The sequence below is a fragment of the Falco rusticolus genome, chromosome 15 (assembly GCF_015220075.1).
Source record: "Falco rusticolus isolate bFalRus1 chromosome 15, bFalRus1.pri, whole genome shotgun sequence".
NCBI lineage: Eukaryota > Metazoa > Chordata > Aves > Falconiformes > Falconidae > Falco > Falco rusticolus.
The window spans coordinates 19,357,964-19,379,603 of NC_051201.1; the positions used below are offsets into that span (position 1 = coordinate 19,357,964).

General features: G+C 40.2%; 1 protein-coding gene and 1 long non-coding RNA gene across 8 annotated transcripts in view; one reads left to right on the top strand and one right to left on the bottom strand.

Annotated features, from left to right (window-relative positions):
- Positions 1-1,128, top strand: part of MMP2 (matrix metallopeptidase 2) — a 35,643-nt gene extending 34,515 nt beyond the window's left edge. The window contains exon 13 of the mRNA XM_037409049.1: positions 106-1,128. Coding sequence (XP_037264946.1) covers positions 106-209 — 104 coding nt within the window. The 3' untranslated portion in view covers positions 210-1,128. The remainder of the gene's footprint in view (positions 1-105) is intronic.
- Positions 1-21,640, bottom strand: part of LOC119157794 — a 786,943-nt gene that overhangs the window by 582,762 nt on the left and 182,541 nt on the right. The window lies entirely within an intron of this gene.

Below are 21,640 nucleotides of genomic sequence, written 5' to 3' on the forward strand. Positions count from 1 at the left end.
ATAATTCTTCCAGTTCATTAAGCTTTCTAAAATCAGACAAAAAAGCTTTGATCAAGAATTACGTGCTCCATAAGCTAAGTGTGCCTTTTTTATTTACCTTCACAGGATACACCTACTTTTTCAAAGATCAGTACTATCTACAACTGGAAGACAAGAGTTTGAAGATTGTTAAAATTGGCAAGATAAATTCTGACTGGTTGGGTTGCTGAACTGTATAAGATATTAATAACCAAATATTTACTTTTTTGTTATATGCCTTATCTGTAATTAGAAATAGATCCGAATGCTAATTACTGGACCAGTCTGGTACTGGCACCGAAACCTTAAGTACCAGTACTGTACACATCAGATAATTTAAGAGTGTTTGCCTCCTCAGTATACAAAAGATGTTTACGTATATATTCTGGTACAATTTTTCTGTTTTCATGCTAGTCATAGTAGTGCTAGTAACAGAGCATCCATCATTCTTTATTCCCTCGGTGCTTAAACAAAGCATTGAAACCATTGGAGACTGGATCGTGCCCCTGTGTTATACACATCCCAAAAAGGCTCAAATGAGATGTACCAGCAGTGCACTTTGAATTTTATTTTTTTTTTTTAAATACAACTCTGTTATAAATAGATGGTTTGCCTTGATGTTTTTCACCCTCTTGCGAGTTTGATCATTACTTCCATTTATTTACAGAATAATACAGAAAGACTGTCAAAGGCACAGGTTGCCTCAGGATTTGATTTGTGTTGATGCATGATGGAATCATGGCAAGAAACTGTTAAAGTATTGTTTTAAAGTACTTTTTATTTTAATACCTTAGTTAAATTTAGCAATTTGCTTCATGCACTTTGTTACTACTATATAACTTGTTTATATGGACGGAATGACTCCGATTTTTGAAGTCAATGCGTTATACATAAAAGTCAAGTATTATTGTTTAACTTGGTTTATTTTCCTGTTCTTCATAATATTGGAGTCTTGTTCGGTTAGGTTTTTTGCTTATGCATTGGGCAACAGAAAATGTTCTTTTCACAATCTGATGGAATGTTTCTCATTAAAAAAATAAAACAGGAAAGGATGTCCCACACATGAAGTGCCAACGACACAAATAAAATTAAATTACACTGTCAACACGTCTCATGGCCAGGCTTCCTTGCATTATTTGAAATTAGAAATTCAGTAGCATGTTACAGTGAAATACCTGTCAAAGGAAAGTCAACATTACCCCAGTATATAACTGCGTACAGGACTTATTTAGAAACCTAGGTTATTTTCTCCGTTCTAAGATGTAACTGCAGCAATTTACATTAAAGAGATTATATGGTCCCACACTTCCATGAAGCCTGCTGCCTTCTCAGAACAGTTTACATGTCTGTCTATTATCCATGCTCTTTCTGCTTATCAGCAAGCCACCTCATCACAACCCAGACAGGAAGAGTCAGCATAGACACAGCACTAAACACATCCTATGGGGAATGTAAGCTTGAGAAAGAGAGATGTAAAAACCTTACTCCTGCCCATGAGCTCAGACACCATTTGGTCAAGGATCTTACCCAGCTCCATGCACATGAACTGCTTTGTGAGACTCTATGGACCGCTCTCTGTGTGAGACTGATGCGAATGGTCAACCCAGATCTTTCCCAACACATCTCTCACATTGAGTCCATGATTCATAGAACTGGCTAGTAACCAACCAATACCTGAGCCAGTGATCAACTGGTTTCTTCTCCTGTCCTCTACAATTTCATGTTTACAGCCAGTGCTTTCCTGTTCTAAGCAGAGTTTTTTATATCGTGTTCTGAAAAGATACTGCTTCTGAAGTGGCTGCATTTGCCGTACCATCTTTCCATTGCACACTATCCAGATATAACTCCCACTTTGGGAAGCTGTTGATTAGTACAGACAATTCTCACCTGAATGAACCAGTACTATTTTCACCTATGCCAACCTTCTCTTCATCCTCATTCTCTTCAGAAATCATTAATTTCCTTCCCAATTAGTCCTGCGCCAGAGTCAACAAAGTAAGGCACAAAACAAAGTAGTTGTAATTGCAAAATGTTAGTGTGGCAGTTTTTACAGACACCTGGCAACTTTTTCAGGATTGCAGGATCTATTGAGCCATTGCAGGGATGTATGATTTGTCCTGACCATAAATATCTCCCTATAGTAGTGCTGGAACTACTCCAACAGCTTTAATCACTGCCAGGAGTTCCTTTTGAGTGTTCCAATAGTTTCTACCTAGGGAATTTAAGCTCCGTTTCAAGCATCCTCAATAACCATCCCCTCAAGATTTTTATGTTCTTGTGTCAAAACTGCCCCGAACTGCATGCTCTAGCATCTGTATTTAATATGGAAGCATTCTGACACATAGATATACTAGAGGAACCTTTGCAATAGGCCCTTTCAGCTCTGAACTTGCTAAATCACATTTCTATTGATGACTAAAATAGTTTCCTTTTAATCTACAACTTACGTATATATTTTGCAACACTGGCAAATCTACCAGCTTAACTTTTGTAATAATAAAAGACCATAATCCTACAAAACTCTGCACATCTGGTGGGTTTAAGGAGTTCTGCTCAGCTTCTTGTTTTGTTCTTGCCTGCATGAATCCATTCTCCAATGACTACATCACTGGCAGAAACCCAGAAATACATTTTCTATCCTTAAACCAACTCATACTTCTTTGGGTACAGTTTCAGACTGGCAACCTTAAGCTTATCTCAGGTCATTTGTAAACACATCTGTTTCTGCTCATGGACTGTAACATTGACCACATTATCACCTACATATATCAGACTAGCTGGGGGAGTATACTGACCCTTCTCGTTAACCTTTCACATTTGACCTGTGAAATACCACAGTCACAAAATGTATCCTGAAAAGGACTAAATTGGATCTATTTCTACTTGCTGGTAACCACTTTTAAAACCTCACTGTTGGAACCCAGAAACAAACTGGTCCACCTCCAGGATTTCATCTAGTCATGATAATTGAGAAGAAATTTTAAAACTACTTTAATGCATTTTCTGAAGTTAGGGACGCTTTTCTTTTTTCCATGGCCAAAACTCAAGAAATCGTACATTTCCTCCACGATTTTGTACCTCTTCCTTCCTGTTTGTAATGACTTAACCATGAATTGGAACGTCCTTGCCTGAGCAGCACTGCAGCTCTGCCTGTACCTGGCCATGTCCCATGCTGATCAAGCCCACTGACGTTTCTCTGTTTGGCTTTGGACCTGCCCCAACACTATGGACTCTTCTGGTGATCTCTGGTCTCTTGGCTAAATAGGATTATCCTCCCAGGTCTACTCTTTTCATGCCTTGTGGGCACTGCGAGACTGTGCCCTTGTCAGCGAGGCCACTGCCCTTGCCTTTCCTGCCCTCAGCATCTTTCTCCTAAGACATTTTCAGAACTGAATCAAGATTTTTACTACCTTCTTTACAGAGGGAGAAAGAGGCCAAAAGTGTGTTTCTCTCAAAGCCACACAAACCCCAGCACAAAACTCTATCAAACTTGTACCTAACTTGTTCTGTTTCTACAGTTCTATTAAACTGAAGCCAGGTTCACTGAGAACTTTTTGGTGTGCGGGTCGAGCCGCACACATGCTGCACAGGGGCTTGTTGCAACATGGATACAGCTCAGACACTCTCGCTCCTTGAGCTGGAGGAAATTTTCTGTCAGTTGTGAGCAGGACGGGCTGTAGGCACTCAGGGGGACAGTTCCAACTCAATAGAGTAAAGGGCAGTGGTTTAGCAACCGCTCTGTCACAATACATAGGAGGCAGCCAAGGCTATAATGAAATGCCATAGTTTAAACACTTAATAGATACAGCAGCCTGAGCTGTGAATCATGCTTAACACTTTGTGTCTCACTAACACTCTGTATCTGTTAAAAATACATTTTCTTCCTGCTATTCTGGCATGATTTTATAAAGCAGCAGTTAGCCATAAATTTAAGCAATTGACTGTAACTGTGCTGTTCCTTAAATCAGGAGAAAGTAGGTCTTTGGGGCCCATTTTGGACAAATTATGTCTATTTACAAACACAGACATGCATGGTTTTAGCAGCAAAGATTAGGTGAATGAACGTTCTTCTGCTTTTGGAGGAGAGGAAGCCAACAAACGAGCAGACATTGGGCTCTGTGGGATCACTGCAAATGTGGAGATTTATACCTGCAAGGGCAAACAGGCTTGTTTCAGACCGGTTATGTAAAATGCTTGTAAGGTTTATTATGTAAAGCTTGTAAGTATTAAGGTATTTCAACGTAGGGAACTGCAGTAAAGAGAAAAACATAAAACTGGAACACTCTGAAACAACACTACAACCAACAACTCAGAGACTCTGTCAGAGAAACAGCACAGTCAGGCAGAACTGGAGCAGTCTCAGAAGCTGCCAGCAAGGTTTCTGCATACCAAGCAGAGTCAGAATCACATGCTATTACTTGAAACACGTCTCCTTCTGGCACTGCCTTTTAAAACAGAAGTGAGAGGAAAATGGCATCTGAGGGTAAATTGTTTGGTTCTGAGATTTGCACTTGCACACAAACAGCCACGATTTCATTCACAACTAGCCAGGAAGGTGGGTATGGGGCTTCCCCCCACCCCAACTGCAACAGCAAGTCTTTACCTGCAGAAATAAATGGGCACAAATTTTTCAGGTGTATGATATTCAATATAAACAAGACAATTCAACAACATTCATTCATTCTCATCATTGCATTAAATTTTTTTAATAAGATCTCCAATTAATCTTTTCTTAATTGAGACAAATAGTAAAAAAGCCTGTTTCTATCTCAGAACTCTTTAATCTAATGAATAAAAAGATACAGCATGAACCATTGCCTACAAACCAACGGAATCTGCAAAAATGCACACTTTATCAGTGGTAAAAACAACAGACCTGTGTGCCAGACTACCAAAAAAAAGTGAGAGGCAGTCTTTTTTGTTCTTTCTTAATGTCTTCCAATCAAGACTCCCTGCCATTCTGGAGAATATCCTTCACTCTAAACATATTTTATCTGGTGTTAATACAGCATAATTGGGAAAAAACATCCTGGCCTGGACCAAGTGGGGATTGGATTAAGTGAACCAATGGCCTCTTCCAGCCTTGAACTACCTTAGGCTTTGAAATTAAGTTATATAATTTCAATAAGTACATACAATAGCTTTTTAAAATGGTGTATTAAATACATGCCTGCATGTATACACACATACACACACACAAAGAAATAGCTCATGGTTATATTACAGTATCTTATTTAACAGTAAGGATTTAATATGAATGTTAGAATAGAAAGTTTCAGTTTGAAGGGACCTGCAACGATCATTCAGTCCAATTGGCTGAATGCTAATTGACCTTAACCTGCTTAGCATGTTGCACCAGTTTTTTCCCTTCTCCATAAAATACACCATATTCTGAGCAAAGGAGAATATGGTGAGATAAAAGTACAATTATTCAGTTTGCACAGATGTTCTTCCTTGGTAGCACTAGTGGAGATAAGTCAGGTATTTCAAAATAATCAGTTTATTGGTTTTATTGCTCAAACAATAGGTAATTTCTTCATAGCTGCAATAGCTGAATGAGTGACCAGGTCATAGCAGGTTCCACCAACACTGCCACGTTGCTCAGCCTAACCAGCGCTCGGAGGGCTGCAAACACACTGCCTGCCAATATAACCTCTGTGTCATTCTTCCACCTCTTCTTGTAAATCTCCAGGCTCCTCATATACTTCTACATTTCCGCTTCAGCTAGCTTCACCATGCACATGCTCAGACTCTACCAGACAACCAACAAGCACTCTGAAAAAGGGAGATAAAAATAAAAGGCCTCACGTCACTACAGGTCTGCATTTCCCTGGCTAACTCTGCTGCAGACTACAGGGTGACAAAACAGAAAACTGTTGAGCTTTCAGCTGTCTGTTACTGCTCAGTGCTGTCCTCTGGGACTTCTCAGAACTACTCCAGAGTGACTAACTCGCTTCGCTGTTAAGAATTTGCTAGCATTGCCAAAATAAACTGAAATTCTAAGAGGATAATTTTTTTCAATTTAGATTAGCCTGGAGCTTGGCAGTGTGTCCCTGGAGTTATTTGGAGGTGGCCTCCCCTTCCAAAAAGACAGGAATTCACAATATTAAGCTATCCAAGTGGGCTTGTTTTTTGTGTCTCTAACCACTGCTTTAACCTTGGACTGCTACATAGCTTTATTCTGTCTTCCCTAGGACTATTACAGCAGCCCTCCTACTGCTGCCAGGAGGGCTGAAGCTAGAAAGCAGCTTTGCATTCTGCAGCTGGGTGCCAGGCACTGATGCAGACCCAGCACCTCCAGCACACAAAGTTTCTAATCCCCGCTAGCCAAGAAATTAGGAAACTCGGCCACAGGTCTCCCACCCAGCCTCACATGATACAGATAGTTAAGCCGTGGAGACTTTATTTCTTCTGTGGTTGCACTTCACAATAGACAATTCTGGCCACTGCCCCTCTCCAGTGCTCTCCTTTTCCAGCCCCTTCATTTGACTTACGCAAAACCCCACCGCAGCAGAGCTCACTGCTACAGGATGGCAGCTGACCATTGCGTTAGGCAAACCAAGGTGAAGCAATCTGCCAAGAGGCAACACTTTCCCTCTGTGGTCAACGCACTAACTGTTGAACATAGTCCTCTAAAGAGAGAGAGTGATTTCTCACTATTTGATGACTTGCCAAGGCTCATTTAACTCCTGTATTTTCATGCTTTCCTTTTCCATTAAGAAACATGTACTTTTCAAGGCCACTGACAATTCTCTTCTTCAACAGCTCAAAAGTAGGAAGTAGGAGAGCCTACCCTGAAAAGTCTTCTGTTTTTTCCCATGTGGTCAAAGAGGCTTCTATTTACGTCCTATTAAAATCCTCATTTGTAGGGCTTTCTAGGAGCCTTCTCCTTGAGTAATGCCTTTCATCCATTCTTACATTAGACGCCTTCCTCTGCAGCACTGCATACTGCATGGAACTGTCTCGGTCCTCAGTCTCTTGTCTCACATCACTGATTACGTGCGTACAACTATGGCTTGATTCTATGCTCAAATAGGTAAATTCCAGTTCCTCTCACTTTTATGCAGTGCTTTGGAACCTGGGAACATCAGGAAGCTAAAAGGCAGTAAGTTTCCAACCCAAAAGGTAGGGCACCTGCCTAAGGGATCTTCAGCTTTCAGGTTTTGTTTTGGCTTTTGTTTCAAGCAAGTCCTTTGAGGAAATGCAAAATATATCAAAGCACTCAGGCCCTTTACAGATTTTGTTTTGGTTTCACTCTGCTTTTATCACCTCTTTACTCTTTTGTTCTTCCAGCTTTGTTTCTTATATAAACAACTAGACACTGGGACAAAAAAAGAAACTGGCAGGGAGGAGTTGGCCATTACCTGTAAATCATCAGCTCAAACCTACTCTAGGAAACAACCTTAAAAATACTTTTGTCTGCATACACTCTTTATTTCTGCATGCAAATTCTGTACTATGGGCAGAAAAATTGGGAAATATCAGACAGCAGTTGTAAGCAGATTCTGTATTTGATTTACTGTATTTTTTTAGTGGAACCATGATCTAAAATAGAGCTTTTCCATTTAAATCTCAGCATCCCCTTGGCTGTTAATGCACCTGCAACACAGACTCTTCATGTCTCCTTTTGATTTCAAGTTCAGAATAAGTGAGTTTCATCTATATGTATTCAAGCCAGAGAGGCCATATAAGAATTTCAACTCCAATTATTTCATTATGTATTAATCCTAATAAATATGTGTAGATATTTATGTACATTTGCATAAAATACTGTACACCTGCACCAAGCAGAAGTTCACAGTTGAGAGTGGACATTTGGTATACAGTTCGTGGCACACTGACAGCAAGACATGTCCTGATGTCAAAGGTCCTAATGTCTAAAACAAACAAGACAAAAATGTGTGGCAGAAACAGGAGAAATGAGGTAGAATAGGCTGAGATATTTACTCTATCTCGATCTCACAGAAAATCTATTACAGGCATAGGAAATCAATAGGACATCAGGATTTAGGTCATACTTTCTAAAATATTTAGGAGCCAAAAAACTGCACATGTGCCTAAACTAGACTGAGGTAATGACCTCCTGCTTAGCCCCATTAAGCACTTTTAAGAAGGCCCAGCAGGTGTCCATCCACATCATTTGGCCATGTTGTTGTTGGCAAGTTTTATACATAATCATACACATGGAGGCTGCATTAATCTGAAGACTTCAAAACATGGTTACTTTACATCCTTTTAGAAACTATTTACTTTCAAGGTAAACTGATGCTTGTCATAATAGGGTTATGCTCTCAGCAAATACTCTTCACTTTGTCTACTATAAACACAGGCCATCTTGCCTTGTGGCAAACATGCTTTTCTGAAAGATAACCAAGCATTTAATTTAAAAAAAAAAAATTGTTACAAAGTAGTCATATGAAAACTGCAAAAAAAAAATTTGTTAAAGAAGTGACAAATCCAGAGCTTCACATTTCCTACTCAGGATCTGAATCTGTATTCCTTCTCCACACAGGAATCCCCACTGACCTTTATGGGAAGAATGTAGTAAAACGCTGGTTCACCATTCTCGATATTGTAGATCGAGGTGTGCACACTTCCAAAGAAAGATGACAACACTGGGCACAAGCAGATTTTAGCAGGGAAATTAAGAATAAAATCTCAAAATTAAAGCGATATTAAAATTTCATCATGGGCCCCTTACTTGGTATCTCTCCAATCACAGACATAACTGTGCACTTATAACACCAACCCAGTTTGAAAGACGCTTGCAGATGGCATTCTTAGCAGGTTACCTTTAGTACAATAAATACAAATGATTTTTCCACTGTGATAGCAATTCTTAACATTAAATTATCAAAAGCCACACTCACCAATACATCCAGAAAGCTATTAAATACGGATTGCTTATAATGTTATGAGATCTTTAGTCTCCCATGAAACAGACACTCCAGTGGATTTTAACCTGTTGAAGATTTTCATCATGCTAGAGCTAATAATCAAACCATGCAAAAGCACTCCATCAGTTTTCATAAGACGTTATGATAGGAAACACAACTAGACAGGCAAGGTAAAACTGCACAGACAAAGTGGGAAGCTTGCCTGGCCAGTCTGAGATCCTTTGCGGTCTTGTCTATACTCTTATTTTTCCAACTGCTAGCTTCTTACCTGACACCCTTTAGTAAAGGCAGCAGTAAGAGTAGTTCTGGGCACCTTTTTTCAGTTGTGCAGTACAAACCTCTCATAGCGTAAAAGAAACATTTTTTTTTCCCCCTCACTGAGACCAAGTTTTCCACCAAGACAGGCCCCCACATTTGGGACTGCAAGTCATAAGTTCAGTTTTCTGGACAAAAGAAACCCCAAAACAATAACACCACCACCACCACAAACACAAAGACCCAAACAACCAACCCAACAAACCCAGAATAAAAAAAAGGGTGGGGTGGGGGGGGTGGGGGAAAGGACATTGGCTGCAAAGGTGGCCTGGATAACTGGCCAAAGCCTCCATAAGCTGATGATGCCAACAGCCCAAGCACTGTGGGTTCCCCAGGCAGCACGTGGTTAAGGACCCTGTCTTGGTACCTCTGCTGCTTTCATAGAGAAGAAGGAAACCCATTGTTTCTGACAAAAAGATTCCATACACTAGCTCCCAACCCTCCCTAAGAGAGCGGTGGCTCTGTGCCACCATCCTTCCAAGCCACACAGATGCCTGCAAGCAGGCTCAGAGTTACGGTACACCTAGTACCCGCCTTGGTCCAGCCACAGCTTCCACCAGTGCCACAGCAACTAAAGGGAGCCAACAACGGGCAACCCCAAGAAAGAAAAGCGATGCAACTAATTCTGCTGTTTGACCACCACCAGAAAAGCACCTTGAACACCAGCTGAGCATGACCACTGACTGGTACTATGCAATTAACTTTCCCAATGGATAGCTTTTCTCCTGTGACCCTCTTGGAAAGCTTAAAAACTGAACATCCCAGTATCCTTCACACAAGTGTGACAAAATACACTGGAGGCACAGTGCTACAGAGCAAAATAATAATAATAATAATAATAATAATAATTAATAAATCTATCTGCACCCATTAAATGAGTTCGAAGAACTTATTTGCACTAATTGACAGAATGTGTGACTCCAGCATTTAAGCCTGGATCCCATTAGGGGGAAAATCCCACAACTAGATTCAGGAATGCAAAAAGTTCCTGAAAACACAGGGAAGAATACTCCTAAAATTGAAAGCTGTGTGGATTCTGAAACCTCACAGGGTGTCTGTGCATGAAAAATGAAAATATTTCTATTTAAATAATTGTAGTCCTTGAAAAGTTCTGCTCCATAAATTCTAGCCATGCAAAACTGGATGTGGTCTCTGAATATTAAAACCAACATCATAATAAATATTGCTAAAATATATGATGTTTCTAGGGCACACTGGCAGTTTTTAGTGTTTCTAAGAAAACTGTGTCTATACAAAGGTTGTTACACACAGGCGGTGAAGTCCTGAATGCATGGGGAATTTTTCTTTATGAAGTTGAAGCGGTCTAGATTCAAGGGAACACATTCTTTCTCACCTTTTTAAACTTTACAGGTAAACAGCAAGCCTAATTCACCTTCCTCATCTCTCTTTGGAATATTTCATTCCTTCTCATTAGTATTTTAATCACTGCTGGCAAAGGCTATGCTCTATGGAACCCGAAGGGCTTAAGAACACACATGTTACAACATCAGTTTAGGTGCTCATTTTTTAAATTAACTTCAGCTTTTTTTCATGTGTTGAACTGGCTCTAGTTTCTCTACTTAAAAAAAAATTAAAAGATAATTATTCACATTTTGTCTGTAAGCGTACCATGAATCCTAACTAAATACTTTGCTACATAAGTGCAAAGATCTCTCAAAGCCGTAAAAGAATCCAGACTCCCAGCTCCATATTCCTTCCTGAGCACAACACAGCCCCAAAGGAGAACCACCTTCCCACATTCCCTAACAAAAATTTTATGAGAAAAGAGGCCCTCTTGGGTTTCACACTCTTTGTGGGAATACATTCTAGTTTTTCAAAAGTGAAAAATCACCCAAAATGGACCAATGGGAAGTGCACTGTTGTTTTCAGGTACATCTGGAATGCCATGATTAGCTAACTATTCAGGGTTTCTATGCCATTTTCTCATTGCAGAGATACATGAGTAAAATTAACTGCAGCAGGTAAAGAAGTAGCTCCTAGAAACAAAGATGCTGCTTTAATACCTGTATCTTCATAGGAGATGTAGCTCCCTTGCTTGCCAATACCAACATTCTGAAGAATTACATTCAAATACCGAAGTATGACCTGAATAACCACGGCAAGAGCTGAGCTGCTGCAGACGCTACACGGCATACTGTGAAAATGCCAAAGGAGCCTCTGCAGAAATTACAGTGGAAATAATATAACCGAAGTTCGTGAGACTTACACAGTCCTACTTTCTCCTAGGTTTAGAAATAGGCTGCATCCTCACTAGACCCCTACATACAACCCCAAGGCAGGCAGCTTATCCCAGAAGGACATTTATGAAATGTGGATGTAAACTAGAAGTGTTCCTGAAGTTCAAGGAGAGAAAAGCCTCTGCAGTGCCAAGAAGTGGCTTTCAACTGACAGGTTTAGAGCAAACCGAGGGAAAGTGACTGCAGTGGACAAAGCCTTGCTTCTAGTTTGATTTTATTTTCATAGTCAGCAAACAGGCTGCCATCGACAAACATTTGAAAAGAAAGTGTTATTCTGAAATCACTTGAGGTAAGGATTTTTGATAAACTAGGCTGTCGAGCCCAGTAACTGGACAAAGAATGCCACTTGCAGGCTAAAAGGAATCACTGCACCAGGCACCCTTCGAGCTGGTTCAGTGAGAACTAATGAAAAGCGCCTTCATCAAGCCCAAACCCACTCCTCCCCCACAGCACAACCATGGCCCCAGAACAAGCCTGTGTACCAAAAGCAGCACAGAAAATATAGTTATGCGTCCTCGATGCAGAGCAAGAGACTGCCAAGCAGGAGGCTTGCAGGATTTTGCTCTTTTTGTGTCAGTTATTTTGGGGTAATACCAAGCTATTCAAAAAGATAAAGGGTATTTAAACATCAAAAGGAAAGCATGTTTTGTTGGGACTAAGTGTGAAAATGCATTTACAAAGGCGTTTCTTTAAAAAGAGGGAGAACTGCTGTACTATCTTCCACTCTCACATATGCTCTGCTATATATATATACACTCCGCTACATATACACTATACTCATTTAGGGGAAGCTTTTTCCTTGAGTTTGTCTGTCTCCCCCTCCTACCCACGTCCCTCAGGCTCTGCATTTTAGTGACCATCCCTTCCAGCCAAAGGAGGAAAGCCATCCAAAGCCGCACAGCCTTCAGCCAGGAGCGGGTGGGGAGCGATGGAGACGGCTGATGGCATTTCCTCGTTGTAGGAGGTAAGTCCCCCACAGCAATTCCTGCCAGTCTGAAGAGCAAAGATCGTCTTTATAGCAGCACAGTGTGCTGCCAGTAAAGCACTGCTCTGGCCCACGCCTCTGCAGAATCTCAGCCATGCACTGTGTATATTCCAACCCATTATCTGTATTTTTTTCCCCCAACACGCACATTGTTCAATTCTTTGTTCTTTAAACTGATACCACCTGAGTGTAATTTTAACAGATCACCTTCCCTGCAATTCTCTAGTATAATTCAACACATGAAACTGTTTATTCAACTCTAGAATTCCCTTTGCAAAGTTATTTTTTTAAAGGATTTTGGCATGTGGCTAACATGTTACATAATTTAAATTTGTAAATTATAAAAATAAATTACATTTAAAAAAAAATACAACTTCTCAGCCTAGAGAATGGGCAATTGGGCAGGCCTTGCCTCTATGAATAAAAGCTATGGCACAACTATGGCATCACGGTAAAAATATAGTCTGAAATATCTTTGTGTGCTTGAGAATAGAGTAGATGCAGTGAGAAAACCTGCTGATTAGGAGCGATGACTGCTGCACGCTCACACCCTTAACACACATCTTTGGAGAATGACAGAGGAGGAAGGGCAATGCAATCCAGTCTTGGATTAACAGTGAAACCACAGAGCTACCAGCCAGTAACTTCACAGAATTAACCAAAATATATAAAGGCCATGAGAATGACCACAGAAAAAGAGCAAGGGAAGCGGCAGAGTAAATGGATAGCTAAGTAGCCACATGGCTCACCTCCACAGAGGCTATGGCTGTTTCACCCTCAGGAAGCCAGCACTGGTCTTGTCTCCCCCATGCCATCCCACCCTTGCACAGATAGAATTTATGGAGCAGAACTTTTCAAGGATTTCCAGTGTACATCACTGAGCACTCACTGTCAGATCCTGAGGGGCAGAAACATAAAGCTACACTTTGAATCCAAAAATTATTCTTGACCAAACAGCTTTCACAGCTGCTTAGGCAGATAGGCACTTAGACCAATGCTTCAGGCATCACAGAAATATTAACAAAGTATTGACAGTATAAAATAAACATTTAAGCAGCTCAAAACTCTGAGATGAGCTACCTTACCATTAGAGAGGCAAAGCAGAGGTCTTCCTTCTGCTATTATTTGCAAGGGGGAGGAGTGGGGGGAAATCACCAGAAGAGGAATAATCATAGACAAGGTAACAGGTAAATTATTACTATAGACAGAACTACTGAGTTCCATTCCAGCACTTGGGCATGTTTCACACAACTACGGAGAGTTATCAGGATATAAAATCAATTCTAAACATAGACCATGCTCCTGGCAGGCTCTTTACTGCAGCAGATGTTTGTCAATAAACAGAAATTTAACTGTGCCTCGATGGCATTTCATTATCTGGAGCTGAAGAATACCACTAAATACTTCACATTTATATAGATTAATCTATTCTCCCTTACTAACTAATATCCATCACAATCTAATCCATATAGGCAAGACCTCTCCATTTCCCTGATGGGATGGGTGCATACTATTGACATGAACAGGTTTTATCTGTAGCACAGTACCAGTGGCTATTCACAAACACACTTTGAGTTCACCAAAATGCAAGATTCTCTTATTTATTAGGGGAAGAGAACACTGACCTAGAATTAAACACAACAGCACTGCATTATGGATAAAGGAGGGATGTTCTTTTCCTCCGTCCTGTTTTTGTGGCACTCTAAAATAACTCAGTCTTCAGGCTGACTTTGGGGAAGGAAGGGTTAAAGTAAAGGCTCCCGGCTCCCCCCACAAAGTGCTTTAGAACAGTAGATACCCATTTCATAAATGTGGTACATAAAATTCTGATTAAGCATATGCTCAGTATTGCTTTTGTAGCTTTCACTCTTGAAGCAACACTATGATAATTTAGCCTGACCTCCTTAAATGTCCCCTCAGATTTCAGCCACTGATTACTACGCCTATCACAGTCACTTTTAGATAGGCAACAACCCTTGATTTAAAAGCTATAAACAACAGAAAATTTAGCATGTCCAATGACTGTCTTTTTAAGTAGTTCTGTTTCCACAATGCCATGAGCGACAGCTTATTTTTCATCCAACATGAAGGTTATGAGGAAACCACAGGACATGACTGGGCTCCAAATCATGCTGTTTACGAACTATGTGCAAACGTACAAACCCTGGTAGCTGAGTGTCTACCCGGAGCCCTGTATCAGACCCCCAAAGCCCAACAATTATGCTGTTTATACACGTGCACAAGAATTTCATACCCAATATAGAATATTTTTTCAATGAATTTGTCCATAATGCTCTTTACTCTTCATGATTATTGACTGCAGATGTGTTTTTTCAAATGTGCTTCATGTTAGTTCATTGATGGCACCTTTGTTTTATAATATCGCTAACTCAGGCTAAGCCTGGTGCCCTAAACAGAAACTAGAACTACTTTGCCTTTCAAAAGCCAAAGCATTTGATAAGGTTAGCTCCATATTTTCAGTAGTTAAATTAGAATAAATTAAATAATATAACTATTAATATTTAAATATTTTTAGAAAAAAGTGTTTCCACCATATTACTGTGTTCATCAAAGACGCTTATGAAGTCTGGACTTGTCAGCCTCCAGTGAGACTCAGAATAAAGGAAACAATTCCTCATTAGATGAAGAAGTAAAAAGAAGCTCTTGCTTTCATCAACTTGCAGTATTGCATGTGATCAACAGGTAGTGGAATAAATAACTTTAATACAGATGGACTGTCAATTACTCCATATGAATCCATGTTCATTTTATCAGTCACACCAATTGGCCACAGCAAAACCTACTTCTAACCTCTCCAAGGCTTCTGACGCAAAGCAATACAATGAATGAGAAATAATACAGTTACACAAATTGATTTACACTTCTTTTTCTTATAATTATTTGGGAAGTCAGCAGCATTTTCTTTCCAAATTCTCTACTCCAGATTTACTCTAAAAAACAACAAAACACTGTTTTCATTAAGTGCATTATAGCCAAGCGACATAGACAGACAAACAGTTTCCTGAAGAGCTGAGCACCAATACAAATAGAGCCTACTGGCATGTGTTTCATCAGTATAAATATTTTCAATCAAAGCAGCTCTGTATGCTATTAAAAATAAAATCAGAATAAATCTAAATATTTTAACATCAGGCAACCCCCATTTTAAACAATAATAAAAAAAAAATTTAAATCACATGTTCTTAAAAGTCAACTGGATGGCAAGAGGAAACCACACAGAAAAACTCACTGGAATTCAGACAACGGGATTGTGTTTCTCAGCATACGTATTTTTTGTAATTAAAACCTATTAGCCTCGCATCTCTATACCAAGGAGCAGTTCAAGAGTTTTAAGTAATAATAACAACACTTTCTACATCAAAGCACATTATAAACATGAACTAATTAATCCCTGGGGCAGTTCTGGGAACTGGGGAGTTTGCTGTGGAGCTGGGCAGTCTGAGCTGCTACAGGAAGAGGCACCAGATCCAGACCAGCACCTTCTCTGACGAACGGCGGAGCAACCACAGGCATCTGCTAATCCCTCCGCCTCAAAGACTTGCATGGCGAGCAACAGGCAGGGCAGGGCAGAAGGAAGCATGACTACACTCCTCATAATTACGGAGCTTCTTAATTTTGGTGGAATCATGGGCAGCTAGTGGCAGACTGCTAGTGCTAGCCCAAAAGCCAGGAGCTTTTCAATCCAACAGCACTGAGAAATCTAGCAGGTGTCCTGACTGCCTTTACAAAATGCATAGGAACAACAGAATATAGCCTCCCTTTCAGAAAGACAAGGCCAGAGCACTCAGCATTTCGAGTTATTGATAGAAATGGCACAATGATTTATTGGACTTCTCTTGAGAAAACATGGTAAGAACTTCTGCACCTGCAGCACTGTGTTCTAGCTTACTACATAAGACATTCCCAAATGGACAAGGCAATCAACCCAGCACGCAACAGTGCAGCCAAAAATAGCAATTAGCTTTTTCTTTATTTCAGTAAGACTTCAACCCATGCTGTACCAAGGAGCTGCTCAGTGACATTTGATTAGACCATTGCCACAGGACACAGTAATGCTTTACATTGTTCCTTCTCTTTAATGAAGTCCCAGCTGGACTGCTGTTGCACAACTCTGCATGCTAAAATCCCTGGCCTTTCATCTTGAAGTTCCTTAAACATGTGTATTCTCCCCTCAGAAGCACGTCAACTCAGCCACAACTTTGTGCTCAACCATGCTATGACGTAGCCTCTTCATTTTAAGCTATTCAAGCATATTCAGAGGCCTCAACACACAATTCAACTTATTCATGCAAAGACGGAATGTTTACTTTGAGACAGAGAATAGGAAGATGAAATCTGAAAAAAAACACAATCCTGGAGTATTCTCCAGTGTTTCCATTCTTCCTTCATTAAACTACTTTCTTCTATGACATCGTCTCCAAGGGAGATGTGTCCGCCTGTGCAAAAGCAAGTAACTTTGCCTTCGTGGACAAACATTGTGATTGCCAGTTTTAGCCACATCTAAACCAGCGTGAGAACCGATCCAAACGCACCAAATAAACCACCAGCAGACTTAAGAACCTTGCAGCTCTAGCCTTTTTCTAGTCCATGCAAAACTAAGCCATCGCCACAGCACTTAATGTAACACAGGCAGCAATATTATTACAGGAGCTACTACTCCCTTACAATGTTCCTCTTTGGAACAAAGGAGGAGAAAAAGCAAGCTCTGCATGACAGGTAACAGTTGTCTCACCTGAGGAATTACACAAAAGCTCTCTGATGCTATGAAGCAGACTATAAAACTGCAGTGGGGGCCTTGCCTTTCATTCTGAAAATATTATTCAAGTATTTGTCTTCCCGCTTGCTGCTAAATTGGCCCTCAAAAGATGCAAATGACACGTCTTGAAATGACCACCAAGAAAAAAACCAGTTATATTTGCAAATTGTAAAATCAATTACAGAAACATTTTCAGACTTTCAAGGCTCTAAGCCTGATTTCTTGGGAAACTGAAAGTAGTGACTGGGAAAGTTAGTAGAGTTACTGAGGAAGCCTTCAGACAAGGGCAACGCTGGCCTGGCATTTAGGAAATGAAGTTCTTTGACACCAGAGACAGCTAGCACTAAAACAAGACTGGCAGCAAAGCATTAACACCTCCAGCATCCAACTTTAATGCATTAATGGTTACACTAACCTTTGCCAACCTCTGAGAAGTGTTCTAAGTGACACTTCAGGGTAAAGTAAGTGGATAAAAACGCTATCAAGGAAGAGGTGACTAGAAAGAGTTCTTATGGAAAAACATAAATGCTTTCTACTAAGGAGCGATAAGCACTTAGAAATAAATCTTGTGCTATACCATATCTGCTAAGAGTGAAACTATAAAAACTGGAGCAAGACATAAAACAAGGAAGACGCAAAATGAGCTTATTAGCACTCTTTTGAGGGTTTTGGCTCCCTCCTTTCTTATTTTCAAAACCAGAACGGACGCAAAAACATTGTGAAAATCAGTTCTCTAAGGCATTCTTGCTTTATGGCCACACATAGCAATCCAGCAAGCACAGAGCGAGGTTTCCGAGATTTTGTTCCATATCTCACAGCCTAACTGTGTTTTAGCTTTCTTGTAGGATTTACCACTGTGGTGAGAATACAGTTTTTAAAGAAAAGGTAAACAGTGTTATTTACATAGAGAACCATCTCCCTGCCTACAGAAACACAAGCTCTTAAGAGAAGTGTTTATTGAAATTTAAGTATAATAAAGCAGTGGTTCAGTACATTTCAGATATTCATGGCAGCACATTTCCCTTTCGAGGTTCTTTGTTTTGCTTTATCATTCTTGACATTTCATATAGCACATTATGAGCTTTTGCAGAGGAGCAGCACTTTTACCAGAGCAGCAAATTGAAGGGGTGGGAGAGGTTGATGCTAAACATTATTAAAAGATCTTCCTTTCCAAAATAAGAAATGAATGCAAAGGCATAAAATCATCTGGAAGCATCAATCCTTTAGAAAAACATCCAAAATAAATGAGGGATAGTCTGATTTTTAATAAGAAAGTCACCTGTGCACCTCTCTGTTAGCTCTACTTACTACACGGGTCTTCAATGGTCAGATGAAACACTGCACTGTGATTTAACAAGACCATACATATAGTTTAGAAAACTTTCCAGATTTCTGTAATTTATATGTCGAAAGACTCCAGCTGATGTGGTTATAGAACAGTTTACCAAGACCAATTCCAGGGAGTTCTAAGCCCCCATACCAAAATCAAAATCAGATTTTATTTAAAATACTGACATTGATATTCATTTTTGTAGCAACACTGAGATTAACATTACTTTTAAATCCTGATAATGGCAACTTCTGGAAATGATTTGTTGCTCTGCCTCTCCAGCCCATTTGGTGACTGCTTTGATATATAAATTGTTAGCAGATCTATACACTCTGAAATTCTTCAGAGCAAAAGCCATACTTCTTCTTTGACTTCATAACTGTCAGAGACATCTCCCAAATATCAATACATTCTAAACTTGATTTAAGTTGGGGTAAATCTCCACAAGGCCTTCTTTGGTTTGTTTTTGTGGAGGTTTTTTTTTCTGTCTATCTTTCTTTCTACTGGTTTCTCCCCATCGACTGTTACTTTTCAATTTCCACAACAGTGGTGCACTGCATTTATTTGTAACTTCTATCACGGATCATATGACCCATTTTAATGGCACATATCCTTTCAAATTACCTTCTTTTGTTCAATGAACACATGTTATCTTACGTTCGCTTTCTGCCTAGGCTATTCAGATGTTCTTTATTCTGCATGTTTGTGGGGTTTTTTTGTAGACAGCAACAAAGCTAGCAGTTTCCTTAATATTTCAAGTTAACACATCCCTGAGTAATTAGTTGACACAAAAGGTCTATATTAAACCATTGGACTACCAGGGTGAGGACTGGCACGACATAATTTAGCTTTTCAAAAATCCCAGATCCTTAGCTTTAGAATCTCTTGTATTTCCCTAATGCTTCCTGATAAAGCAGCCTGATCCTCTTCCTGCTGAAATCAGCGACGGAATTGCCACCAACCTCAACAGGAACAAGGTTCCAACAACACTAACCCAAGGCTTCATTATTTCCAATTGTTTCAGTACAAATGACAGGCTTTAAGAAATGTGTCTCCACCTCAAAATTAAATCCTTTGGGTGTGCAGCAGTAGATAAAACCACTTTGCACTGAGATAGCACTTTCTGTTTCAATGCATTTTACAATTGATTATGCCTTTCAATCCCTCAGTAAGATAACTGCATCATACTACAGACTGGAAAACCAGCACAGAGTTGCTGTTATTTGTCCAGTGAAGCATGAGTGATATTCCAGCACCCGGGCCCCTGCGGGTCCCTGCCCCTCTGCTGCTGGGAAGCAGTAAGCTCACAAGTCTCTGTAACTAATCACCATTTCTCTTTATGAGAATCGAGCTACAGCTCCATAATCCTTTGTTAACATCCGCATCTGTGATCTAATTCCACAGAAGAAAAAGAGGATATTGTTTTACTGTTCAAGGCCCAATCCCAGTTTGTTGAACTTGCCTCACATATCAGTGTCCAAAAGCTTCTCCAAGCCAGCTGGGTAGAGCTTAGGCAGTGTTTCTAACCCTAAAGCTCATTTCCAGACTCAAACCTTCTTTGAAATAAGGAGTTCCAACGCTTGGGCAAAGCACCTGTAATCGGCATCTGAAACTTCCCGGTTACTTGCATGCTCCTCCTCAGAGCAACCCCTGCCTTTTGGCTTCTCACTAACTTCGGCTACAGCCAGCTGAAGAAGCAAAATCTTTATTATTAATGCACAACTGGCAGCAGGTCCCTGAAAACTACCAAGTTATATTAAACCTTTTCCCTAGCATTCACTCCTTTTTTGCAAGGCTGTTGTCACTTCCACTCTTCTTGCCCTTTTCCTCTAAAAAAATATTTCTTTTAAGATGCACTCCAACGCTCACAATATATCTCAGCTATATGCTTCATAGCAAAATTCTAGGCTGGTACCTATGTCATACCAACCTTATTTGTTAGTACCTGCGTAGAAGGGACACTGCTAAGATCTTCATGGCTCCTGACTGCCAAACAGCATAAGTTCCTGGTCTTGCCTTAAATTACCTAGCTTCCTCACCATCAGAAACACACCTGCAGCATTTAAAAAGACAGTGTGGTTCAGGGCAGGTGACATGAGTGTTAACTGAGCTCACACACCTGTATTTTGCTGCTTTCCTTACAATCTTGCAGTCATACCTCTCTTATTAACGGCATTAGGATGGTTTCAGTGTCAGGACTTCAGCAGGCATCCAGAAACTTGTTTGTGCAAAGCAGCTTTCTGTGAATGCTACAGAACGGACAATCTCTGGTCATGTCCAGATGTACATCAACACACAAGGCAGAATGAACATCATGGTTTGACACAACCCATGCTGCAGCCTGGGCCTCCTGCTGTTTTTGTTCAGTCAGTGATACCGCCGGATCTTCAGCTTTCTGTTACTAAAGCATGTTCTCGATGATTTTCTCATCCTACCCACTGTAAGAAGACTACAGACTTCAACAAACACATCTAAAGTGGGAAGACGTCTTTCTACAGTTGCTAGATAAAAAAGGTTTATTGTGTGCCGTCTTTTCCCCCCTTCATTATAGTTACCGATGTCTTAATTTCCTCAGATACCTAAGCTGAGTCACAGTTAATGAGTTGGTTGGAAATGCTTTGCTAGTTCTTGCTTTTTTGCTCTCAATTTGGCTTTATTTCTTACAAATATACACAAAGAGTTGGCCTGTCTGCATACTTGCTCTCCTACTATTGTGGTGTACTTAAAGCATTAAATAATATGACAAAAATATAACTCTAGTATCTTTCTGACATATGGATGGAGTTCTGGAGGTGCATAGTTGTGGTAAGAAGGGTTTCTTTTCCTTAGCTGGAAACACATGAGTTATGCATTACTGTGAGGCGTATCATATTTGCAACCAAATTTTCCCTATTAAGACTTTCATACCCTCAGATGCACAGCAGAACTGGGGCTGCATCTCCCAAATCCGTGTGGAGACATTAATAAAGCACACAGATCTCTGCCGCTGTCCGGAGGAAAGCTGATGGTAAACCAGCAGGCAGAGTCATATGGGTTTGTTATATAATTTTGGTCTTAACT